This window comes from Phaenicophaeus curvirostris, chromosome 6 (genome assembly GCF_032191515.1).
Source record: "Phaenicophaeus curvirostris isolate KB17595 chromosome 6, BPBGC_Pcur_1.0, whole genome shotgun sequence".
In the NCBI taxonomy this organism is placed as follows: Eukaryota; Metazoa; Chordata; class Aves; order Cuculiformes; family Cuculidae; genus Phaenicophaeus; species Phaenicophaeus curvirostris.
Genome location: NC_091397.1, coordinates 5,174,014 through 5,201,058, shown reverse-complemented (window position 1 = coordinate 5,201,058; position 27,045 = coordinate 5,174,014). Strand labels below are relative to the sequence as shown.

The window sequence follows — 27,045 nt, the reverse complement described above, 5'->3', positions numbered from 1 at the left end:
AAAAATCACAATATTTCTGTGAAATGAGCAAGACTCTGCTAAAGTAACACCTTTATCTGACCCCTAAATTAATAGCTATTATAAGTTAAAGAAAGACTGCCTACAAAGCATTTTTTGAAGGTAATATTCTTAAGAGAAAATCAGCTTGAGAGTTGTGAGGCTTCCTGTACAATCTAACACAAAAGAGCCTTGGTGGTGTAAACTACCTTATGTCCATGGGCAAAAATTGTATTTTGTCATTTACCAGATAAATCTTCCACCCTTGCATTGTATGATATCTGTTTATACTGCCTCACTAGCAGGTTTCATTACCACAGCCAGAGTAAGAGCTTAAAAAACCCCACCAGAGCACTACAGAAAGGGTATCACATGACATCCTGATTACACATTTAACCCAGACATAAATTATTATTTGAGTCATCATGCAGAAAAGCAAGACTTACGGGCAAGTTTCTTCTTCTAGAGTAAGTGAATAGCCAGTAAAATACTCAGCTTCTAGTTTGAATGGTGCACTGATTCCAGTGTGATTGGTAAGAATTAGCTGACGCTTTACTATGTCTTTGAATGCAACTTCAGATCCAAAGTCCAAAAGAAGATCACACGGACTTTGTAACACTTGTCTTTCATCGCTGTCAGAAGAAATTACATTAGGTTAAATAAGTGTTTCACACACACCTCCCTCCCTCCCCCCCATTGTATTTTTGCTTTGGGAAGAAGTAATTTTTGTTTAGTTCGGGGGTAAATGCTTTATTACCTGGAAACTCCATCACAAGGTACTGAGTAGGTGACATGTAGTCCTTTCACATCTCCAGAAACGCTCAGAAAGAGGGGTTCAGTCACATCTTCTATGCTACACGAAAGGGCAAGTTCTTTCAGCTCCCCCTGAAAGGAAGAGAGTCAATTTTCCTTCTGAATGAAGCAAGCATCACAGAGGAAAGGCAGTCTCATTAAGAAATTTAATTAGAAAACAAGTATAAACCTCACTGCACTAAAACAAGAACCACAACAGAATCTTGAAAAGCTTCACTAAACTGTTTTAAGTGCATTGTCTGCCAGCATCAGGTTTGCGTAGAAGGCAATACCAAAGTGAAATTCATGTCTGTTTCTTGGCATTGTGCTCACATTAGTCTATAAGCCTAAAATTGCTCTATTATTTGTTTTTGACACACTTTCTATACTGCAAATGTTGAAGCTCTAAGCATTAATCAGTTCTAGTCACGCTTAAATAATCTTCCAAACCCAAGACTTTATTTCTACCTGGGTGTATAACAGGGCTTGTAGGATGAATTTTATGGCTCAGTTACACCAGCACTCTGGCTAACTCAATGTTACTATTATTTTTTGCCTTATCAATACATGAATTGGTGCACCCTGCATAAAATTAGACCAGGATTCAGCTCCAGATTCAGATTTCCAAATGTAACCATCTAAATGTGAGTCCATGAGTGATGGTGGGAGCACCTCTAGGGTAACGTATTTAAGAAGGAGAAAAAGAAAACTAGGCAACTGCAGTCAGAAGAGGGCAGTGAGAAGATGTGACAGAAACAACTCTGCAGTCACCAAGGTCAGTGTAGAAGGAGGACATAGTCCAGGCTCTGAAGCAGAGATGCCCCTGCAGCCTGAAGTGAAGACCATAGTGAGGTAGGCTTCCCCCTGCACCTCATGCAGGTCCACAAAGCACAGATATCCACCTGTAGCCTGTGGAGGACCCCCCCATGTTGTGCAGGTGGATGCCTAAAGAAAGCAGTGACCCCTGTGGGCTGTAGCAGGCTCCTGGCAGGACCTATGGACCTGTAGACAGAGGAACCCATGTTGCAGCAGGTTTACTGGCAGGATTTGTGACTTCATGCGGACCCATGCTGGAGCAATCTGTTCCAGGAGGACCATACACTACGGAAGAGACACACTGGAGCATATTGTGAAGAACTACAGCCCATGGGAAGGACTAACATTGGAGAAGTTCATGCAGAACTGTCTTTCACGGAAGGGATTCATGCTCTAGCAGTTTGTGAAGAGCTGCAGCCCATGTTTGAGAATTTCATAGAGAACTGTCTCCCATAGGTGGGACCTTATGCTGGAGCAGGAGAAAAGTGTGGGGAGTCCCCCCCTTGAAGAAGAAGGAACAGCAGAGAATGCCTGATGAACTGACAAAAACCTTCTTTCCCTACCTCTCTGTGAGGCTGGGTCGGGGGAGGAGGTAGAGAAAATCAGGAGTGAAGTTGAGCCAGGAAGGAAGGGAGGGGTAGGGGGAAGATGTTTTAAGATTTAGTTTTTATATTCTCATTATCCTACTCTGATTTGATTAGTAATAAATTAAACTAATTTTCCCAAGCTGAGTCTGTTATGCTCCTGAAGGTAATTAGTGAGTGATCTCGCATTGTCCTCATCTCAGCCCACAAGCATTTTGTTATATTTCTCTCCCTGTCCAGCAAAGGAGGCAAGTGGTGGAGCAGTCTTGGTGAACACCTGGTACCTAGCCAGGGCCAATCCACCACAAAGCCCTTCATTTCATCTATAAAGGTGAACTCCAAACATGAGCTCTAAATCTCCACTGATTCACCTACAATTGTCCCTTCTAACCCAAACCATTCTACAATTCTATCATAGAATCACAGAATCATAGAATAACCAGGTTGGAAGAGACCCACCAGATCATCGAGTCCAACCATTCCAGCAGACTGTGCCAGTCTGCTACATTTCATTGGGATAATCCAAAGTGAGGATCCATATGCTCTAAGAAAAGTGATAACCACTACGAGTAATTGAATAGGTATTCAAGAAATAAAAAAAACAAGAACAGTTGGGAAACAAAGATGCAGGGTAGAGAATTCACTGATTTAAGACTGATTCAATTCTTGTCTTCAGCCATGGTTACCTCTAAAGAAAGTAATTTTAGAGACATTGTATGGAAAAGATGATCATTATATTTTGTATAGAAAAATCATTCCTTTTGCCAGATGGAGGTGAGTTGAAAAGGCTAGCGCTGCTGTTTCGATAAAATTGCATTGATTTTTAAACTTACCACAAAGTTAGCTGACAGTTCTATGCAGAATTCTTTTTCTTCATTAGGGCCTAAGGTGCCGCTGGCTGGGGAGACAGTGACAGAGCAGAAAGCTGCCTGACTTCCAATGAGCTGCCGAGCAGAATGGATAGACATTCAGTTAACTCTCTCAATTCATTGACATCAATTCTTTCAGATTTTCTCTTCAGATCAAAAAGGACAATAAAAATAAAATTATTCTAAAGTTTAGGACACTTCCAGGTAGCCACACATGCAGTTTGTTGAGATGAAGCTTGCTTTACAATTCTCCCATGGTTGACAAGATCCCCAAGTTATATTTTATTCCAAACAACTTCAGGTGCCCACCTGGGTTGCTGTCATCCCTTTCACAGTCACAAGCCTTTCCAGGGTTAGGTCAACCTATCCAGTACTGGGACAGGACCCTTCAGGTGCCATATCTCTCTCCACTGACTATAGAGGTGTCCTACAGAGATAATCATGGTGTTGGCACCTTTCCTAATTGACTAAATGCACAACAGCATGAATCCACAGGTTCAACTCAGTTGCTCACATACAAACATCAGATACCATGTAAAATGCTGTGGATACCCCTTCGAGGCTCCAGCTGTTCCAAAACATTTTCCCATAGGTCCTATATCATCCATATACTCAGTTAGGATGTCTTGGGCTCTTAGGGACATCTTGGATGGCAATGAATGCTTTTATGTAGGCAATGGAGCTGAACTCTGGATGTTGGAGTAAATCTGAATGACCACAGCATTGACAGTAGGACTCAGAAAATAAGCCAATTAACCTAATTGTAACCAAATTGTATGCATAGTGGACAACACCACTACCACTGTGGCTAACAGACATCCAGTTAGCACCCAGAGAGCATTCAGCAGATCAGAGTACATAAACATTTTGGGGGGAGCTGAAGACTTCCCTGGATCCATTGACTGAACAGATGGGGTAGGATTCAGTTGCCTAAACAGAGGCAGATAGGGTAGCCAAGCCATACAAGCATGGGTGGCTGTTGTGACAGGACTTACAAGAGACCACACTTCCTGAGTGATGCCTGGACATGAGGAAGAACACTCCACAGCACCCACAATGAAACTAGACATGTATAGTCTAATGACTGACTTCCCGCTCAGATTTCTATGGACCGAAAAGAGAGTTCAGACCATAGCTTACACACAGACACTAAGTATAGAGGTCCTAATCTGTGAGCTGAATCCCATTGAGCATGTAAAATTATAGCAAAATTTAGACACAATTCAAAAGAACCAATTGTTTCTTTGCTCTACTGAATTAAATGCAAAACCTGAACTGCCATGGTACTTTGTTTAGTATCCTGGAGGCTTACATAGAATCACAGAATGGTTTAGATTGGAAGGGACCTTAAAGATCATCCAGTTCCAACCCCCCTACCATGGGCAGGGACACCTCCCACTAGATCACGCTGCCCAAGGCCTCATCCAACCCGACCTTGAACACCTCCAGGGATGGGGCAGCCACATGTGCCAGTGCCTCACCACCCTCATTCTGTATAATTTCTTCATAATATCTGGTCTAAATGTTCCCCTTTCCAATTAAAAGCCATTCCCCCTTATCCTATCACTCTATGCCCTTGTAAAAAGTCCCTCCCCAGCTTTCCTGTAGGCCCCCTTCAGGAACTAGAAGCTGCTTTAAGGTCTCCCTCGAGCCTTCTCTTCTCCAGCCTGCACTACCTCTTTCACTCCATCCTCATAGCAGAGTTGCTCCAGCCCTATAATCATCTTTGCAGCCCTCCTCTGGACTCATTCCAACAGTTCCATATCCTTCTTATGCTCAGGATTCCAGAACTGGAGACAATACTCCAGGTTTTCCAGATGTCTCCTGTCCACTCACATCTCTGCCTATCTATTCTTCTGGGGATGATCTACAGACAGTGAGGGATGATCTACTGACATAGCCTGGCAGTTAATCTTTTCACAAAGGCTGCTCTCAAGTAGAAGTTCTGCTTGTAAGCCAGTAAACAGCAATTACTACTCAAAAGATGCATCAGAAAAGCTTTTAAGAGTAGTTATTACATCCATTTTCCTAGAAACTGCAATTTCCACCCCTGCTGTATGCTTCATCTGTTAGGAGTGCATTTACCTTTCCCCATAAATATTTCGCTGGCAGCAGTGTCTGGTTAAAAAGTTTGCTGGTTGCTTTGGCAGGAACTCCAGTATAAATTTCAGTGAATACTAGATGACTGGATAATAGGCACGCTTGGGGGGTCTGAACTTCAACAAAAACAGGAAGATGACTGGAAATAAACACACAGATGGTCTATTGTTATTGTTAATGAAATGTGCTAGATGTACAACAGCATGCTGGAAAGACTGATGATTATGTTTATCTAGCAATATTAGCATGTAGTGATCAGGCTAGGGGGAATGGCTATAAATTGGAGAAGGGAAGATTTATATTAGATACAAGCAGAAAATTCTTCACAACGAGGGTGTTAAGGCACTGAAACAGGTTGTCCAGGGAATTTGTGGATGCCCCATCCCTGGAAGTGTTCAAGGACAGGTTGGATTTGAGCCTTGGGCAGCCTGATCTGCTAGAAGGTGTCCCTGCCCACGGCAGGGGGGTTGGAACTGGATGATCTTTAAGATCCTTTCCAACTATGATTCTACGATTGGATAGTTCATTGATAGGTTACACAACCCCACTCCAAGTTCCTGCTAGCATATTTTCAGTTTAGGAGACAAAACTACCTAAAGAGAAACTCACATGTGAACTTTAGGTAAAAAAAACAAAGCAGAACCCCACTTTCCCCCCTTACCTTCCTTTTCCATTTTCTACCTCTAGGTCTAACACTGTCTGGAGGCGCAGGCACAGCAATGAAGTGAACTGAACTGACACAGTGCATGAACCCAAAGGAGATATTTTTCCAGAAGATGGTTGAATGGTAAAGGGAGATACCTAGAAGAGGAGTGAGGAAACAGGCTTCTTTGAGATCTGCAAAGCAAGTGTAAAATGCTGCAGCCACACAATCTAATTAGGACTTGCACATATCTGGTTTTCTGAAATTCTGATTATGATTGTCTTGGGTGAAAAGTCACAGATGTGAATATATGTACCCCCACATAACTATTTTGCAAGGCTGCCAAAACCACTACCCATAAATATTTTCTTATTGCCATCAGCTTTCACCCAAAGTTGGGGAGATACCTACATGAAACACAGAAAAGAGAACAAGAACTCATGGGAGTGCACTACAACTTCTTACAGGCTTCAGTCTCCTGATGGAATGGAAATTGGAAAGTTCCTGATTAACAAGCCCCTCTCTCCATAGCAAAACTGAAGGTCTATCCAGAAAAACAGAACATCTGAGTAGTGTTTAGACCAACTTTGCCATGAAACAAGTGAACTCAATTTCTTGCATGGGTAATTATGTAAAGAGACCCACAGGAAAAATTTGGCATTTTATTACAACAAAAAGCACTTACTCTAGAGTCTGCATTTCCTCACTTCCCCTTAATGCATAACACCAAGGAGATATCTAGCTACAAAGCCCACTGTGTGCCACAAATAATCAAAACAAGCATTTTATGTTTTTATCCTCCTTTTTTGAAAAAAAAAATTAGGAATGTGCGATGGTCTGCAGACAGCAGCTGTCACTCAATTCTTTGCCACCAGTTTTACCTCTAAGCTGCTTTAGTTATTTCATATGAAACAGTGGAATGAACTCTGAAGTCAAAGCATGGAATGGACTGCATTTGTCGCGTCATAGCCTTGATAATAAGTTTTAGTATTCATTGTGGTAAGAAGTCATTTTGGGAGACATCTGCGTGTTTCAAAGCCATTGCTTAAAGCCAAAAGGCCCAATTCAGTAAGTACTGAGATATTTGTCTGAGATGCTGATGTGGGTCTGTGGGAGGAGTGTTTAGCAGCCTCAGTTCTTATAAGGTCTTACCCCCTTATTTAGGTCTGATTAAATCACTGTCATACAGGAAATACTCCATGTATCTTTGGATCTGTCTGGCAGGTCATTTGTAATAAATGAACAGAGTAAAACTGCAAAGAAGCATTTAATCTCAAAAGAACTTGTGCCCTTCCGGAACTGAGCAGAACCAGTTTCATAGGAAGTCACAGAAATTAGAACTTTTGATATCTGGAATAAATGTTACAGCCCCTAAGAATATGGAAGTAATAGCTAAAGAGGAAGCCTAGCCAACAATAGCAGCGACTTACCTCTTCATTCCTCTCAGTTAGACAGACCTGACTTTCTTGCACTCTCCATTGTGCTGGCAGCTGACACAGATTAAAAATCTCAAAGGTTCTTACCACACTCTCACCCTGCTTAATCAAACCAAACTGCAGTGAGGGAACATCAATACAGAGAAGTGGACCCTAGGACACCAGGAAACAGATGTCAGAATGGACACTTCTGCCAGAAATGCCTAATTAAGAAGCATACATTAGCTAAGATTAATGTGAATTTCACAAATAATAGCAGAAAGCAAATGCATTGTGTGTAATACTGAAAAAAAATCTTATTGTCATGGGAGTATCAATATTGACTCAATAGTTACTAGACAGCAAAAAATACCTCCTATTTGTACTTGCTTTAGATTCGTCAGGCCTTTAAGAGGCAAAAAGCTTTATAAGGACAATAGCCAGGCCCCACAGCTATTAATCTCACAACACTAAACTGTTCCTTACCTTAAAAGCAACCTCAACATGCAGTACAACTGGCTCTGGACAGTGTTCAATTTTACACTGCAAGTTACGGCTGATGCACCCAGGTTTGCTTCCAGTAATTAGCAGTTCAAATTGACAGCATTCATTTGCATCTAAAAAAGAAGAATCCAAGGTCTTGTCTCACCCTTTTGCAAAGAAACCACCTGCTGCAAGCCTGTTACTGGAGATCCTGGGACCAAATTTAGTCAGATGGGGACCAGATCTTGTCTCACAGCTTGCATTATAGTGCTATGTGACTCTTCTCTTCCACTCATACCAATTTAAGTATTTCTGTCATTAACCAATGCTTACAAGTCACAGAAACTTTACCTATGAAGCCAGTATGAGGTTCCACTTCCATGACATCACAAGAAACTATTTTCTCCCAGGTGTACTTAATCAATGATTTGCTGTTATTCCACATCTGAAACAATTAAAATCAATGAGATAATTAATGTACTTCAAGCTTTCATAGCAACAATCTGATTTGCTGTGAGTACTGATGCACTGCAAACTCAGTATTTAAAGTCTTACATCACATACTTTGCTAACTTTAACTGTATCCTGGTCACCACTAAACATTATGACTTACTAATACAGCTTCGATCTAGCTACAGCATAGTGTATCTTCACCCAAATTTTGACATAAACTGAGCACAGTAGGAGTGGAAAGGCACAGAATTTCATCTCACCTCTGCTTAGAACGGTGCCATGCACTAACTACTGTTTTTGGGGTTTTTTTTCCTCATGATAATGCTGTGTCCTCCCTTTTTCCTCTGTACAACAAGGACAAGAAGAAATGGAATTCACCTGCCTGGATTTCAGGTGTCTGCAAAATAGAGGCAAGAGCTACACCTGACCTCATCTCCTAGGATTCTCTTCACTGAAAATAAAGCCAACAAGAGAGTACTGGGAGCAATTCCTCCAAACTACTTTAGCCTACAAGATGAGAGGAATCGTCCCCTTGGATGCTGCCAGTGGGAACTCTGAGGATTATAAGGAAAGCTTAGTGTAGGTAGCTCAGATGTGGAGATCTGTGGTGAAAGCTCTGTATTTAGACACATGAACTCAGTGGCTACATTCACAATTATGAAGGTGTTTTCTGAAACATAGCGAAAAGCCATTAACCCTTCTTTTTAAGAACTTTATCATATTTGAAGACTTTTAAACTTTCCCCATGTTTTAAAAAAATATTACAAATTTTCAAGACTTATACTTGAAAACCCCCTTTTTTTCCTCCTTTGGCCAAAAGATTTGTTTGTGAAGGAGATGCAAGTTCCCGAAATCTTTGGCCTGCTCTTCAGATCTATTAAGAGATCATTTCTTAATTACAACAAGTAACTTTTTTCTCTGAAGCACAATTATCTCTAAACACAGTTCAAATTCTTATATTTTTAAGACTAAAAAAACAATTGGAAACTGTGAGGAATGATACTATACCATATCAGTAAGTGACTTAATTACCTATACTGGATTACTGGAAAGCATGAAATGGCTGACTAAGTTGAGAAACAACATCTAGGAAGAGAAAGAATAAAACTAAACGCTGATCAGTAGTATCATGAAGAAAAAAAATCAAGAAGAACATTAACTAGGAAATATCTTCCTGCCTGCCTTTGCTTACAGGCCTATTTTTCCCCAAATGAGTCTAAAATGAAAACATCCGGATCTATAGCGAAGAAGAGTGAGAGGACAGTTGGAGGAGCAGCCTGTCCCATACTGGTCCAACAGGAATTATCAGAACCTACAGGAAAGAATAAGGTCCAGTAAGTTGTGACATTCGTAGCTCTTCTGTGCTTGCTGTAGTCCTTCGAATAAACAGTGCCTCTGTTACGAAGTAATTGAATTGTAGAACCATAGAATGATTGGCTTGGAAGGGACCTTAAAGATCATCCAGTTCCAACCCTCCATGGACAGGGACACCTCCCACTGGATCAGGTTGCTCAAAGCCTCACTCAGCCTGGGCTTGAACATCTGCAGGGATGGGGCATCCATGGCTTCTCTGGGCAACCTGTGCCAGTACTTCATCACCCTCAAAGCCAAAATTTTCTTTCTAATATCTTATCTCATCTCAATCCCCTCTTTCAGCTTAAAACCATTCCCTCTCGTCCTGTCCCTGCACTCCCTGATCAAGAGTCCCTCCCCAGCTTTCCTGGACCCCTTTAAGTACTAGAAGGCTGCTAGGTCTACCCAGAGCCTTCAGGCTGAACAAGCTCAACTCTCTCCACTTGTCCTTGTATGGGAGCTGCTCCAGCTGGATCATCCATGGGCTGTTTCTCCCAGCTGGAAAATTTTTACTCTACAGGAGTTAAAGTGCTAAGCTACAGGTTAGCGACCCAGAAAAATATTTAGTAGGGTAATATTCTGTGGTATTAAATTTGAGAGATGAAAAAGGAACAAAGCCTGCTGCCTGGGGCTTAGGAGGCCTGGTAGAGACTTTCAGTAGAGACCCTTCTGGAGCCATAGCCGCCTTTAAGAATATTCAAGAAAAAATAAAAATAACCTGGATTGTCCAATATCTCCTAATACACCTATGGCATCCAGTGACACACAGCACATGATAAGAATGAAGTCAAAAGCAAACAAACCTGAAACGATTTTCTGACATCTACACCAATGAAGTTTTCTCCAGGGATAATAATGGCATATGGTTCCAGAAGAAGCTGAAATGGTTCTGTCGATCCTTTAACCTCTATTTCCAGTGCTATTACATCCTCTGCTTTGTATTCTGGAACAATTTGAAGCACCTCCTCTCTTTCTAAACTTTGGGAGGAAATATAGTAGAACTAGTAAGCATTTTAAACTGGTTTTCCAACTGGATCCCATCTTTTAATTTCCAGATCAAGACTGAAAATCATCAAAAGCTTCTCAACTACAGACTGCCTGCATGCAACTAGCTCAGGCTGGGGACGATTAGAAACTGGAAAAATTCCAGAGATTCTTTAAAGTACTGTCAGTCAGCTCATGAACAAGTATGTAAGTCACAGACTGCTGTGAGAAAACAGTAATAACAAGAAAACCTGCTGGAAATCTCAGCAGAAGGCCTGGAAAATGAACAGACAAAACAACAAGTATTATCTTTCTCCAAGAGAAGTGCAGCCCTAGCTAAGGCCAAGGCATGTTTTCAGACATGAGGGAAGTTCACAAAAGCACTCTTTTTACCACCATTAGTTGCACAGATAAAATCCTTTATAATGGTCAGCCCACCATCACCAGAAAGACAAAGAATCCCAATAACAGCAGAGCTAAAATGCGGCTACACAACTTACTGGGAAATGCTACCTCTCAGCTTACCAGGGTGATGCTGGGATGTCCCTCAGTACCATCTGAATCACACTGTGATAACTCTTTAGCTACACAGGTGAAGGAGAGGAGTTTCACATCAAGCAATCAGGTATGTTGAGGATTAAAAAAAGATGAAAAAGAAGTTTACATTTTAAAAGGATGAACGGTCATCATTGGAGAATTAAGCTCTAATAAACAATATTCATACTCTACAGTTATGACAAGAAAACATGTTTGACTGCCAAATATTAAGCCAGATTCTGATCTCATGTTGTATGGTTCCAAGCAAAATACTCATTTTTGACATGCCTGTTATTATTTCCCTAGTACATTGCATACTACACACAAACATCTGCAAAGGCTCTCCAAATTAAGATCAGTAATGCTGTACTAGCTTAAAGTTTCTTCTAACCACTTCAGGACATTTAGCTTAATTGACCATCAATCTGATTTTGAGTAAGAATCATAGAATAGTTGGGGTTAGAAAGGACCTCAAAGATCATCTAGTTCCAACCCCCAAGAAACACCTCTTTTTCATCATGGGAAAAAAGAATGCCTTCTGTATTCTAGGGGTAGGGGAAAGAAAACACAGAAGCAGACGTTAAAACTGAAGGTCTTTGCAAAAGATTCATTTGTTTGTGGACAGGTATTAATTTAAGTGTATGTGTTAATTCAATTTATTTTTCTATTAACTAACTGTTAAAAAAGACAGTTTCTCTTCCGTACTTACTTGGGGTATTCATAGGTCTGTCAATCACCCCAACAAGGGATATTCCCACTCTTGGGCTTATTTTGGATGGAGTTTCTTTAAATACAGTGAGCTCATCCTCCTTATTTACACTGACGTGGGAGCAGAAACTAAAATAGCAGGGACTGATATAACTGCATTCAAGCATCCGTTGCACCCCTCTTTACCCACAGCTGCATATCATCATTTCTCTGTCAAAGGGCAATACTACCACCTTAATTTAACACACAGCTGTTCATAGGACCCATTTCAGACCCAAAAATCCACAGCTGGAAACTGATAAATAATTACTGTTTGCTAGCCAAAGTTGTTGAGGCTGCAGCAGGTCTGGGGTACATCCCCCAAGCAGCTCACTCAGCTGATGGGAAGGGTCAACAGATTTTGTGGAGAAGCGAAGCTGGTAGGGTGGTGAGGGTGGTAACTTTACCAGCCAGCACAGCTGCAGCTATGAGGATGTGTCCACAGTTTCAACGTAAAATTAATTGTCTCCAATCAGTACCAAAAATGCCATGAGATCAGAAACTGTCTCACATTTTGCAGTCAAAACATGTTTTCTTTCAGTAACTTTCTACATTTTGAACACTGTTTATCGGACCATAATACCAGCTAATTAAATTTAATTCAGAAAGTTACACAGCAAGGATTTTATGACTTGCATAAAAATACACAGCTGGAGTTTGTAGATAGGAAGGAATCACAAGCCATACCTCCTGTGGAGTGTAAGTGAGAATAAACTCATGATCAGCATGAGGAAGCAAAACTCCCTGCTCAGGATTTAGGGAGAAGGCTGACTGTGTGTCTTGGTTGTATTTGAGTTTCGTGAAGTCTGCTGTTTCTTCAGATATTAATGGTTTCAGATTAGGCCTTACTATCTGCCAGTAGAAAGGGAGTTCTACATGTCTGCAAAGAGATAAAAATACAATAAATAGATATAATTAAAAAAAATAGACATTTTTGAGCAAGATACTGAGAAATAATTTTCAGTTCCTTTTTCCACACAGGGAATTCCCCTCCTTAAAAATTACAAGGGTTGGATTTACGAGTCTTCATGAGTTACAAAGCTGGTAAGGCATCATGGAGTCAGGGTATATAAACTGTACAAAAAACATGCTAATAGGTGGAAGTAAATTATAAAAATTTGCAGGATATGTTGACACTTCCTTGCCCCCTGTCATGTAATGCGACTTTTAGGAAACTCTACAATTCTTCTTTCAAGAATTTGAGATCAACAAGACCATTCCTGCTCATACCAGTATGTTTGCATTGGATCAATGCTGGTAATCTACGTAATGTTCTGAATTTAATCCAAGTCCCAGCTGTGATCTTTAACCCATCAACAAATAGCGGCTCCAACTAAGAATACAGCAATAGCTCTACAACATTCTTTGCAATCCAGAAAAGGTTGCTTAACTAGATTGCTTCAGCAGAAGTTTATTCCATGGAATGTGTTCATGAGTTTTAAAACCTTGCTCAAACTGACCTCAAAAACTCTGCCTTATGGAGGGGAGGAAGGACAGTGAAATTTCAAAGTCAGCATTAATCACATAAAACCGAGCTAGTACATTTTCCTGTATCACTTTCTATAGCAGTAGAAAGTTTTCCCAGCTCTGTTTAATACAAATGCTGATATCAGACATGCAGGGACTGCTGTCATGATTACAACACAAAGAAAATGTGGAAATTGGTACGGTCAAATCCTTCAACAGTTTACAGTATCCAGGTCACTTTCTATACCCAAAGAGCACTCTGCTCAAGCATTATGCGTGTGTGGTTTCCAGGCCACAGAACAAACTTCCAGAAATTCACTATAGCAAGCAGCAATTTACATTGGCCTCCTTACTGCTTTGATGGTCTGCAGCCTCTGAATACTGCAGTCATGCACATCAGTGTACTTCTGTTATTGTCCAGCTGATTTTGAGCAAAATCAGGATGCCACTATGTTCTGTACAATATAATCCATAGAATCATGGAATGCCAGGTTGGAAGAGACCTCGCGGATCATCTGGTCCAACCTCTTCGGTGATATATAATTTAAATGAGATGGCCCAGTACGTAACTGTAGATACAGAAATATCCCTTGACTTAAATAGAGCTTATATTTATATCTATTAGGACTCAATAGTAGGAAACCTGTGAAAGTTTTCATATGAACTAGTTACATTGGGCTCCTGTTTTATTCAGTGGAGACCCAGTGGAGTTCAGGATCATTATTTCTTGTTCTATGAAAAATGTCTACAGTCAGAATTGAATCCTTAGATGCATCTATTTGCCTGCACAATGAAAGGATAAGAGCATAGGATGCTTAGCTCAGTTGCACAAGTACACATTGTAGAAATGTCAAGTTAGATAAATCGCATCTGCATGACCCTGTTAAATATTCCCTGCAACCATTCATATGAATCATAGAATATAGAATGGTTAGGGTTGGCAGTGACCTTAAAGATCATCCAGTTCCAATGCCCCTGCTGTGAACAAGGACACATTCCATGAGATCAGGTTGTACAAAGCTTCATCCAACCTGGCCTTGAACTCCTTCAGGGAAAGGGCATCCACGCCCTCTCTGGGCAATACTCACAGGAAAAAATTTCTTCCTAACATCGAATCTAAATTCCCCCTCTTTCAGCCTAAAGCCATTCCCTCTCATTCTATGCCAGCACTCCCTGAGAAAGAGTCCCTTCCCATCTTTCCTGTAGACCCCCTTTAAGAACTGGAAGGTTGCTCTAAGGTCTCTTGGGAGCCTTCTATTCTCCAGGCTGAACAACATCAACTCCTTCACCCTATCAAATCTTTAGGAGTTGTAGATTTATTTATACTGAGACAAACATATCAACCTTGGCAGTGTATGAGCCAAGTGGTAGGCTAATATTTACCATAATGTTTGATTTATATGTAAAGTTCCTGCTCTTACAAGCATATCCTGGAACCTTAATTACTGCACAATGGAACACAAAGAAGCAAGGCTTATGCTCAAAGTTCAGCATGTTCAGACTGCAGAGCATTACTCTATTAATAGCAGCTACGTACGTAGAGTTTCTTATAACCAATATCTTCTCCTCAGTGGTGTGTGGGTTTTGGGGGTCAAATCGTATGAGATGCTGTGCTGTTATATCAGTAACTTCACCAGGTTCAGGTTTGCTTTCTCCACCCGTGACGAACAAAAGCTCCAGAGCTATCAGCTGTCCAAGCCCTTGAAGATATAAGTAGGTATTGCTGTTCACTATCCGACTATCGACATTGTTCATATTACTCATTGACAGCAAACGTCAGCAGTGGCCATTACTGATTCTATCCGGTGTCTCCTCAAGTTTCAGAACTCCTATGTGTTAATTGTACAGTAGTTTCCTGATATTCTTAGCATATATTAGCATATGTAAAAAGAAATCTTCTCTTCATGAATTTAACATATTTGGATTTCAGGGCCATGACTTCAGCTCATTTACACCAGCACCCTTTCACTGAAGTGAGCAGTAAGTTTGCCATGGTTGATAATCTGGCTCCCAGACGTTTTCAGGTGTATAATATCACGAAAATTATCAGCAAACGCACTATTAAAAAATGTCAAAAGGAAATAATTAATAAAGTGATTCAATGGACTACACATCAAACCTAATGTTATAGCACTCACAGTTACATTACAGGTCAAGCACTAACAGAATTTGTACTGGTTTCCTTACCAAATCCAAAAACTCCCCTTCTCTTCTGAATACTCTGCTCCAAGATGTGCCTCTGAATTGCTTCTCCCTAAATATACTTCTGCCCAACTAAAGCTGATGTTCCATAGTTTGTCATGTTATCTTACTGATGCAAAAGCTTAAGTGAATTGCACCTGACTACAGGTGCTCTTTTCTGCTACTTGGTGACATTTTGTATTTGGATTTTTGGCTATCGTGGGTTAAGATCTCAGTCTTTTCTGAATCCCTTGTATTCCATGCACTGGGATGGAGTTGTGATAATAACAATAAAAATGCTTCACACTAACACCATCAGAGGACAAAGTATTTGCTTAATCCAGTTACTTAAAAACTTATTATCACTTCAAGCCATCAACCACCACGCACATTATTAGAGTATCTACTATGTTAGAAACAGCATCTCGGAGGGGTGTTAGACACAAACCTGTGACTGTAACATCATTGACTTGGCAATTGTCACAAACAATGGTGTATGTTTGTTGTGAGGCTCCTGGAGAAGAAGGGAAAAACACCACCTGGAAGACAGAAGTGAAATAGCATTGTCTGTAACTGAATTCTCTCCAGAAAGTAATGAACTTCAATTAACAAATATTCACTGAAGGACAATTCTAGTGATTGGTAGTTAAATCTTACAAGAAACAGAAGATGCCATAATCCCTTAAGACAGAAGGAAATAGGTGTTTTCTGGGTTGCTGCAGGTGTGTATCTGGTTGGTCACCAGAGCCTCAGTTGTCACTGGAGATGTGGGCAGTCTGCTGGGTTAAGTCACATGAATTGCACATTTTTCCTTTATTCACACCTGCCTGACCCATTCCTCTTACCAACAACCGGGAGGTACTAGAGAAAAGAAGGGGTGGAGGCTGGCCATGCCCTTGATATCACTCTTCCTCTCCCCATAGTGATGCTATAATAAAATGTGGCCGACATCAGAGAAAGTAGAGGTGGCAACCAGTAATGCACGCCTATTGCAGGATCTTTTTCAGGAAAGTCTGGTGGATTTGTACCTGCTGCTCTGCAACAAAAGATTTTTTTTCCCCCCAGGATGTCCTTTCTTTCCAAGAAAGCTCAGAAGGAAAAGTCTCTTAGACTTCAAGCCCCAGCTGAAGTGATACAAGGACCCCTGTGTTCTCATATTCCTGTTGAATGGAATTCTTTGTGTACGGAAAATCTGAGTGGTCTCTGAGCAGGTAAGCAAGAGTTGGAACTTGCAATGAAAGATCTTCCAATTAGACCCACAACTGCAATCCTTCCAGTGTAATTGCACAAAAGGATCTGAGCATTTTTGCTCACACAACCCCAGGTTCCAGCCTAGATCTTCCAGAATGACCTTGTCCTGCTAATGCATCTGGTAAAGTACAAATACTTTCTATAGCAGTTGGTACCAACCTCTACAGTTATGCTCTGCCCTGGAGTGAGCTCAAAACCAGCAGGCTGGAACCCAAAAGGGTCTTGTATCACAAAACCAGGAGTGGCAACAGCCTAAGGTGTTAAAAGGAAAAGAAAAAGAAAAAAACAATAATAAATTAGATTGAACAGGCTGTTATTTTTACAGTACAGGGTTACCTAAAACAGGCAGTATACTACAACATCACTGTTTATTTATTTAGCTAAAATAGGATTTCACAGCTAGGAAGACACTCAAGTTCCAGCTCCCATATAAGGACAGGCTGAGAGAGTTCAGCTTGTTCAGCCTAGAAAAGAGAAGTTTTGTGGGAAGATCTTCTAGCAGCCTTTCAGTGCTGAAAGAGGGTACATTAAAACTGAGGAGAGGCTCTTTATCAGGTAGTGTAGCGACAGGACGAGTGGGAATGATTTTAAGCTGAAAGAGGTGAGATTAAGATTAGATATTCAGAAGAAATGTTTTCTTGTGAGTGTGGTGAGGCACTGACACAGGTTGCCCAGATAAATCATGGATGTCCCACCCTGAAAGCGTTGGAGGCCAGGCTGGATGAGGCTCTGAGCAACCTGATCCAGATGGAAGTGTTCCTGTCCATGGCAGGGGGATTGAAACTGGATGATTTTTAAATTCCCTTCTGACCTAAACCATTCTCTGATTCTATCTATTACTGTTCTTTTTCTTCACACATCCCAAAAGCATGTGGTTTATGTATCTGGCTTACTTAGAAGAAACGCTCCATGCTTCGTAATTACCTTGGTATAAGAAGGAGGGAAGGTGTTGTCTCCAAAGACAAATGATAGTGTCAGGAGCCCTAATATTCTTGTTCACAGAGAAATAGCTGTGCCTGAGCATAAGAACTATTGTCTGTTTGTCCATGCTTACGACTCACTTGGAGTTGGAACTGTGAAGTGTATGAGGAAGGACAACCTGGCACATCAACTATCCTATTAACCTTTTCTCCAGCACATAAAATGACAACTTACCAGTTATGTATTTCCTTTTTGTCACTATCACCTAGACCCAGTTTTGTGATGGAAAGCTAAAGACAGAGCACTGTTGGAGTAGACTGCTAGAGTCCACAGTCGCAACGAGGTCAGAAAGCGATATCTTGGGTGGGGAGGGGGAGGAAACTACCTCAAGCAGTGCTAGAAATGATTACTTTTCTATTTTCTTTAAGAGTAAGATTAAAGTTCAAGTCAGTTGTCCTTCCCCTGATCTGTGCCTGTGTTTACCTCTCCACTGAGCAAGACAATTTCTTACAAAGGCAAGCCAGAGAAGGTAGGGACATCCAGAGAGATTGGTCTCCAGAATAAATGTGAATCCCTGAGGGAACAGAACAATATAGAAGTCCCTAGCTAGACCTTATGACTTCTGTGCTTATATTACCATGATGAGATTAAAGGTTTTCATGTCAAAGCACCTACACCGTACCATGTCAGGTATTTTCCTTCTAATCACTCACCTTGAAATCAGGAGGTGGCCAGGCTTTCTTTGGCATTATACAGAACTTCCCCGTGCTAGATCCCTCATTTCTGCACAAAATTGTAATTACTTTTCTTCCTCCAACAAGGCAGGAACCACAGTCTATAATGTGAGGCACTGCAATGAGTAAGACAGAAAATCAGACTTCACAGGCAGTACAACCCACCAGCTGGCAGAGCCAGTTCTTAAATAACTCGTTAAAGACAACATTACTGCACATGAATGTGCCAGGTGTTGCAACCCTAAAAAGCCTTAATTTTTTTCCATTTGGAACTTAAACAGTATGAAGTGCATGTTTCTACATTCACCTTACATTTTAATGGTGCTTCTTACTTAAAGACTCCATTGAATGATGACAAAAAGAAAAATTATTTTTAAAACAGCTCAGTATAACAGGAAACGTGAATTTACAACAAATCAAAGCAAGTTTCTGCAAAAGTTATGCTAGTTGATACAGCTGAGGCTAGTTATCTGAGATGTGAATCCTGCAGATACGTCATATCCATATATAATTAATGTGACATTTTGTGAATATTGTTTAATAGCATCAAATATTTATAACTAAATCATCGTTCCTTACAATTTAGAATTGGTATTTACAGTTAGTAGTTCAGGAATTGACAAGACACAAACCTAGAAAAGTGACTCCTGCTCACTTCTCCAATATGGCAAAAAAAAAAAAAGCTTGATATGGCAAGCAAAAATAATTGAGGTAAAATTTGAGGCGTTTATATTTTAATAATTAATAAATCTCTTATAAGTGAGAGTTAGGTAGATATCAAAATGTAGAAAAAAGCACTGTCAGTTTTTCCCTTTTTGTTTTGTCATATAAAATTTGAGATAGTAAAATTGAAAGAGAAAAAAACCCCCAAACAACAAATTCAGTTGACATTAAAGAAATTTAAGAATAGGGCATTACTGACATGTTAACACTGGAGGTGATCTTTTAGCTCGGATTGGGATAAGAAGAGGTTCTGATACTTGAGTCTCCACTACCATGCAGTCTTCATAATCTCCTAGACATTCAGGAATAAATCGGACTGTATACTGGCATGCCATCCCAGGAGCAATCATTCCTCCCTTTCCTGGAAATTTTCCTTGGAAAAAAAAAGCAGGGAATTAAAATAATTAAAGCCTCCCAAAGCTGACATATGTATTTATGATCACATCTGCCCCTGGACAGGTGTCTATAAACTCTCCGTATTTATTGCTTAAATCAAGCTGGTAAAAATGAATGACCACAATGGGCTTGCCAGTGTCACCTGAGCTGCATGTGAAAGATCCTAGAGACATAAACCCACCTTCAGTCTCTACAGAGCTGAGCAGATTATCGTCCTATCCAGAGCACTATGGACAGCAGAACGAAATATAATGTCTCTGAAAAATCTCTATTCAAGCAGATAAATTGGATCTTTCATGTGTTAATATCTTGAAGACAATAAAAATAACCCTTACCTGGTCCAATGGCAAACACTGAAGTCGAAGGGGGCATAAGTCTTACATGGTGACATGTCGAAGTGATGTTCTGCAGCTCTATATTCATCTTCATTTAAAAAGAAAATAAAACACTCCATTGTATTTATCATCATTCACTATAATGTTTGCAGTTCCCTAGTACTCTGCCAGTAGCAGCTAATTTATCACAACTGGCCTAAAAAAATCTCAGTTTATTCAATAAAAGCTGAATCAGATACTTCCAAAATCAAGCAGAGACTGAAAAGGGTCCATTTTAGTTTTCACTGCTTAGTGTGTCAGTGGCATGTGTGAAAGAGTACCTTGAAGGAAGCTTAAGGGTCATTAATTCAATATAAAGAAGAAAAGCAGATGTTTCTTACACTGTAGAAAGCCGAAAAGGCTGAGCGAAATATGTAGATCATGGCAAGATGTAATGCTTCTCAGTGGCAGAACCAAGTGTCTACAAAGTAAATTCTCACCTCATAAACCTGGCCAACTTCATAATCAGAAAATAAAACAGTAGCTGGCTTGGCAAGAAACACAGGAACAAATGAGGTATCTCTGAAAGTTAAAAAAAAAAAAAGAGACTTTATCTTACTGCCTAGTTCTTTAAATACTGATAAAGTAAAAAATTGCACAATGTATTCCTTGGCAAAGCCAAAATGTCACACAGACATACTTTGCTTCATAAGAGAACATACAGACATAGAGCTCAAAATATCTGTGTGCAAATCCATAGCAGTTCTATAGCGGAGCTCTCTGTGTGCTCTAGCTCAGAATTAAGAAATTGTATTTACTACATACCCTTTGTTACCTTCTGCTTTTCTTCTGGCCATGGTTTCTTTGACCTTTTCTTGAGACATGACAAGAGATTTGCCTCCATGAAGAACATTTAGTGGGAAAAAGCGGGGGTTCTTCAAGTAATTCTGTTTTTTCTCAAGTCTGGAAAGGTAAATCAAGTCATTTTCTTCCACTGCTTTGCACCTACTGTCTTTCCAGGATGGCTTCTGTTGAAAAACAAAGAGATCATGGTACAACATTAAACACGGCAATTTTGAGGATAATGAAAAGGCATCTGTATGTGTCTAATCACAGCTATACAGCACTGAAAATTCATATAAAATTATTGTATTTCTGTTTCCTTAACAGATCAAACAAAATACTGGAGCCAAATCAGCAATATATTGATACATCCTTCATTACAGCAACAGCAACTGTTGTGACAGGTTAAACCAAATCAAGCTGGAAAATGTACCTGACTTGTCTTTTTAGCCTGGTGGCCAGAGTCTGGAGCAGAAGGCAGAGATAATGTGGATAAAGACACATTTGGCACACTACCAGACATCATCTGTAGATGTGCAATATTGACAGGTATCTGGTTGCACAAATCTGAAGCCACACGCTGTTTAAAACTAAACGTCTCTTTCATGTAGCCAGGCTCTGATTTTCCTGCAATTCAGAGAAAAATTGAATTCTATAAGAGAAAAACATGAATTATGAGCAATCATTCCAAGTATAGCAGTATGCTTTTATTTTAGTTCTGTTAATGGTAAAATTACAGTTTAAATCCTCTAGAATTTAATTTACAATTTATTTTGCACAAATGAAGCTTCGTGCTTTAAGAAAAAAGCTTTTAGAAATACTAATTAAATAAGCTATATACAAAGAAAGTTATACTACTTCCAGAAAACTATGTTAATCTTACAAGTGAGTGGGATTTAGAATGTCCTGTTCAGTTTACAAAAAGCTTTATATGATGGATTTAAGATAGTAGGAAAATTGACATAAATAGGATGTACCAACAAGTCCCACATTCCTATAGTTAGCAAACTATATTCCTATAGTTAGAAAACTCTGAGATGTTAGATTTTTTGCTTTGTTTGGAATTACAATGGAAAAAAAAAGCCCCAAATCTTGGAATTCGTGACTAAACTGATTACACTGAAATGCTTGTTTTGACTTAGCTGAAAAATTTAATTTTAATACTAAAACCTTTCACTTTGGCTAATAAATGAGTACAAAGATTAAAAGAAGTGTTAACGTCACCAAAAATATTTTTCTTACTGACCTTCATTTGCAAATTAAGCTGATATATTTCCAGAACTGGAAATTTTAAACCCAAAATAAAGAATACAATTTTATTTCACTGAAAATAGTTTTTACTTTACTATAACCACTCCCCTTCTCTGTATATGCAAGAAGTATTTGCAGCTATGTGCTAATGATATTGAACAGAAGAAGAGCAGTTACAATTACTGTAGTTTTTTGTATCAGAACTGTAAACAAATGTGTGACTACCATTACATTTCATATTTAAGCACATTTAAACTCAATAAACCTTTAATTCCAGAGGAAGAGATTTTTAATTGATCATTTCTTTTTGACAAGTCCCTTTAGTGGAACTTTATGCTTGTAATACCAGAGTGCCCTCTTTAGCAGAAAAATATGAAAATATACTCAGAACTGCTACTTCCTCGAATGCTTAAATTCTTACAGTGTTCTAAAATAGTCTAAATTATTCTCTGCTTTAAAAGTTACCTTTTGGTGCTTTAGCAAGAGGTAATTTATCAGTAATGTAATCACCAGGGCAGGTTAAGTGATTTTTTCTGAGAAGTTCATTATCCACCATCCACATAAAAGAGGATGCCACTGCAACAGCAAAACAAACCAAAACCAATTAAAAAAGTGCAAAAGCTTAGCCCCTTAAGACTCATCATCTTGATCAATCCAAAGCAATGTTGTCAAATTTTTAAGTCATCACTGTTAGGTAATATTTTTGGATAGAGAAACAGTCTGGTATTTTAATCCCAAGGTTTGGATGTGCATCTCTACCATTCTAAATTAGGTTGAAACACAGCTATGAAGCCATCAGAAAAAAACTTCACCTCTGTCCATTGCTGCTGTATATCAAGGTGTGTATGCTTGTAACAAAGTTAGGTGGTAAGCCATCAGTTGCAGTCTTTATACCTTGACAATGATCGAGTCAGTTGGTTTCTTAGTGTTAAATGGATGCTACATTAATTGAAAAGCTGAAAAAAATCCTTCACAGCTGCTCTACTGATGTAAAACCAAACTAAAACATCATGAAGTTCAACAAGTCCAAGTGCAAGGTCCTGTACCTGGGTCATAGAATCATAGAATCACTAGGTTGGAAAGGATCCACTGGAGTCCAACTGGGGCAATCCCAAGCACAAATACTGCCTGAGCAGAGCATGGATTGAGAGCAGCCATGAGGAGAAGTACTTGCGGGTGTTGGTGAATGAGAGGCTCAACATGAGCTGTCAACCTGTGCATATAGCCCAGAAAGCCAACTGTGTCCTGGGCTGCATGAAAAGAAGTGTAAAAAGCAGGTCGAGGGAGGGGATTGTCCTGCTCTACTCGACTCTGGTGAGACCTCACCTGGAGTACTTCATTCAGTTCTGGAGTCCTCAGCACGGGAAGGATATGAAGGTGTTCAAGGCTGGATGAGGCTTTGAGCAACCTGACTGAGTGGAAGGTGTCCCTGCCCATGGCAGGGGAGTTGGAACTGGATGATCAGACTTTAAGGTCCCTTCCAACCCAAACCGTTCTATGATTCTAAAAGGTAGCTGAGTCAGTGTCAGTCCTACCACTGACTCGGACAAATGCTGCCCTGGTCTCCAGGTACCATAAACACACACTGGGGAGAGCTAGAATTTCCAGAACTCTCACCTGGTGGCAATCCCATGTTGTGGAAATATTCCCCTGCATCTGCCTTCAGCATGTTCAGGGCCCTTTCTTCTTCAGCTTTTGCTTGATCCTGGGCTTGAATGATGTTCTCTTCTACCTTGTTAGCTTCTGTCAGTCGGCACTCATACTCAGCGTGAAGCTGTCATGGGCATGGGCAAATATAGAGAAATGAGCGTAATTTGTGCTGTCTTAAATTATTAAAGAGCTTCTTGCAAATAAATGTCTTATTTAAGAGGCAAATAGGGATAGCCTGGTAAATCATCATTACTTTAAAAGCATAAACTGGCCTGTGAAACACCGCTATTCCTGTCATTTAACTTGTGCTGGGATTAGAAGCACTGCCTAAGAAAAATGTGTGAAAGATGAGGAGGCCCTTCAGGACAAGATAAATGTTTGCCTTTTACCTTCTGTGGGATGGTAGCTACTGTGCTGTATTTTGCAGCAGCAAAATAGAATAAATTTAATGTTCTCTCCTAGTAACTAGGAAGGTTTCTAAAACTCCAAAATATTCCAGTAATGATACTTGGCTCCTTCTGATATATTTTGGATCAATCTTCTCAGTGTGGTGTTTTAGAAGCACAATGCAAAAAGAAAAATCCTACCTCAAAGAGATATCAATGTAAGTTAAAGAGAGAATAGAGCAGAGGCACAGAGACATATGAGACTTACACCAAGAGAAACAGATAGACATTGCTCTCAAGCGCACCCGTAGCCTAAGTGAGTTTTCTGTAGGGCTTTCAGCTCATTTACTAGAGTGAAATATGTTTAGTTCTTCAAACAGAAAGGACAGGCTGCACCTCAGCTAAAAGGATATACTTCCTACTCTCCTGCTCATTCTGGGATCCTTTCACTGGAATCCAGGCTACAACCCCACCCCATGCCAGAGTTGATACCTAAAATGGTTTAAATTAATTGTGCCCTAAATGTGCTCTTTTTTTTCTAATAATACAGAGAGCCTTGAGTGACTCATTCAGCTGTAACATACATGTTACAGACCTGTGTTATCAGTTGAAATGAAACTTAATAAACGGTCCCTCTTGGGAGTGAGTGTTCAAATTTATTACTCAGAATACACTGTGCTCACCAATATATCATAAAATAGTTCAGGTTGGAAGGGACCTTAAAGATCATCTAGTTCCAAGCCCCCTGTGATGGGCAGGAACACATTGCACTAGATCAGGCTGCCCATATTTAATAAATGATGCAGAAGAAATACAAAACTTCATTTTTTTTTTCAGCTTTGATAAACCTTGAGAAGGTACGATGACACAAAATGGAAAAAATACCTGTTCCTCGAATCATCCAGCATAGCTTCTACTTTTATACACTGACAATATCTATCAGAGAAATGACTAATACAAGTATTTTGCTTTTCTGCTGTTGACTTCATCAAAAATTCCAAAACAGCATTGCAAACGCTCATGGATTACCTGTCATAGTGCACCACTAAGGCAAGTATGTATAAATATTATTTGCAGCATCTGGTTTCAAAATGCAGCACATCAGAATACTTTATTCCAAGATAGGAAGCCTATGACACTGGTCGTCAGTTACAGGGAGAAGTTGTCAGCCAGAAGAACAGACATTTGAATGGTTACCAGCTTTACCGATTCTACTCTGTATCTGAAAAGCCATCCAGAGCTGAGAATGTCATGAAAAGGCATATGGTGATTATTGACTTCTGTGACAGGTTCTGTGGGAAACTGTAAATTTCCATTAAAATGGCTGTTCTAGCATCTCCTCTTGTCTTTTTATTTTATTTTACAGAAGACCTGGAAATTCCAAACAAGCTATGAAACCTGAACAGATCTCCAAACTCTGACTTGGTTTTGACTTGTACCTTCTGTAGCTCCTCTGTAAAACTCTCATGATAAATATCATGTCCTCCTTGAGACTTGATCCTATTTGTCTCAATGCCCATCCCGATAACATCTTTGGTGAACAGGTCCTCAAAAGTGTGAGCCAGCAAATAAGAGATGTCCTGAGGAAAGAAAAAGAGGATGTTAGTGATTAAAATCTGACATAAGATTGGAAGACATGCCTGGATGTGCGCAAATGGCTGGAATTAGCAAACGGAGGAGGAAAAGTGATGGAATCGGGTTGGCAAAGGTATGTGGGAAGGACCCTGGAAGGTGACACACTGTGTGTGCACATGAAGACTGAGGTGTGGGAGGATGCATGCGTGTATGTGTGTGCACATGTGCACGCAAGGCCATGCATGTACACAGACAGTGTGTCTGTGCTGGCTCATGGAACATGTTGGTGATGGTGGCAAACACTGTGTGCAGATAGTGTGCATGTGTAGTTTATGGAGGGGTGTGTACGGGGCTATGTGAGAAGTGTGGAAAGGGACAATTCTCCACAGCCAACCCTTTGTGGTGGATAACTCCCAGTGGGACAACTGTCCATGGGTCAACTATGCATGGCCGACTCTCTGTGGGGGCAACTCTAAGCAGGGAGGGTGATGGCTACTGTTAAGGTTAGGCTTGTTCTCCAGCCCCTTCACCAGCTTCTTCACTCTTCTCTGGATACACTCCAGAGCCTCAACATCCTTCTTGTGGTGAGGGGCCCAGAACTGAACACAGGATTCGAGGAGCGGTCTCACCAGTGCCGAGTACAGAGGGAGGATAACCTCCCTGGACCTGCTGGTCACGCCGTTTCTGATCCAAGCCAAGATGCCATTGGCCTTCTTGGCCACCTGGGCCACTGCTGGCTCATGTTCAGTCACTGTCAACCAACACCCCCAGGTCCCTCTCCTCCAGGCAGCTTTCTAGACAGACTTCTCCCAGTCTGTAGCACTGCACAGGGTTCTTGTGCCCCAAGTGCAGGACCCGGCATTTGGCCTTGTTAAACCTCATGCCATTGGACTCTGCCCAGCGGTCCAGCCTGTTCAGATCCCTTTGCAGAGCCTCCCGACCCTCCAGCAGATCCACACTTCCTCCCAGCTTAGTGTCACCCGCAAACTTGCTAAGGGTGCACTCGATGCCTTCATCCAGGTCATTGATAAAGACATAAGACATAAGGTTGCCCTAACCACGAGCCGTGTGTGTGCAGGAGGCTGGGTGTGTGCCTCTGTGTGTGTGTGTGTGTGTGAGCCTTCCAGCAGGGCTTGTTTCTGTGTGTCCCAGGGCTCTGTGTGTCCGTGCCCCCCAGCCCCACTGCATTACCTGCGTGTGAGGGCAGAGGCTCCGCTCAGCCATGGCGGACGCTGCCCTGCGGTCCCTCCTGGTCCCTCCTGGCCCTCCCTGTTCCCCCTGGTCCCACCACGGCCCAGCAGACGCTGTTGCTGAGCGACCGCGTGGGAGGAGCAGAAGAACCGGAGACCCAGCCCCTTAGAGGCTGGCCCGGAGCAGGAGAAGGCGGGGTAAAAAGACATCCCCTCCAACCCGTTCACGGGCTTCCTCACCCTTCTGTCACTCCTTTGATAGAGGAAGTTGTTACTATTACAAAAAGTAGAATATTTTTGATGAGAAGCTCGACATGAGCCGGCAATGTGTGCTCACAGCCCAGAAAACCAAACGGACCCTGGGCTGCCAGCAGGGTGAGGGAGGGGATT

At 40.8% G+C, this 27,045-nt stretch overlaps 1 protein-coding gene across 1 annotated transcript in view; it reads right to left on the bottom strand.

Annotated features, from left to right (window-relative positions):
• The window catches only part of DLEC1 (DLEC1 cilia and flagella associated protein), a 42,691-nt gene extending 15,956 nt beyond the window's left edge, over window positions 1-26,735 (bottom strand). The window contains exons 1-24 of the mRNA XM_069859239.1: window positions 26,657-26,735; window positions 25,330-25,470; window positions 23,472-23,628; window positions 22,320-22,430; window positions 21,037-21,230; window positions 20,586-20,788; window positions 20,261-20,342; window positions 19,782-19,869; window positions 19,250-19,423; window positions 18,307-18,443; window positions 16,832-16,924; window positions 15,870-15,960; window positions 14,778-14,940; window positions 12,461-12,653; window positions 11,015-11,073; window positions 10,309-10,483; window positions 8,051-8,144; window positions 7,703-7,833; window positions 7,232-7,390; window positions 5,820-5,959; window positions 5,144-5,297; window positions 3,023-3,133; window positions 755-882; window positions 444-629 (exon numbers count right to left, since the gene is read on the bottom strand). Coding sequence (XP_069715340.1) covers window positions 444-629; window positions 755-882; window positions 3,023-3,133; window positions 5,144-5,297; window positions 5,820-5,959; window positions 7,232-7,390; window positions 7,703-7,833; window positions 8,051-8,144; window positions 10,309-10,483; window positions 11,015-11,073; window positions 12,461-12,653; window positions 14,778-14,940; window positions 15,870-15,960; window positions 16,832-16,924; window positions 18,307-18,443; window positions 19,250-19,423; window positions 19,782-19,869; window positions 20,261-20,342; window positions 20,586-20,788; window positions 21,037-21,230; window positions 22,320-22,430; window positions 23,472-23,628; window positions 25,330-25,470; window positions 26,657-26,689 — 3,197 coding nt within the window. The 5' untranslated portion in view covers window positions 26,690-26,735. The remainder of the gene's footprint in view (window positions 1-443; window positions 630-754; window positions 883-3,022; window positions 3,134-5,143; window positions 5,298-5,819; window positions 5,960-7,231; window positions 7,391-7,702; window positions 7,834-8,050; window positions 8,145-10,308; window positions 10,484-11,014; window positions 11,074-12,460; window positions 12,654-14,777; window positions 14,941-15,869; window positions 15,961-16,831; window positions 16,925-18,306; window positions 18,444-19,249; window positions 19,424-19,781; window positions 19,870-20,260; window positions 20,343-20,585; window positions 20,789-21,036; window positions 21,231-22,319; window positions 22,431-23,471; window positions 23,629-25,329; window positions 25,471-26,656) is intronic.
• Window positions 26,736-27,045: the final 310 nt, after the last annotated feature.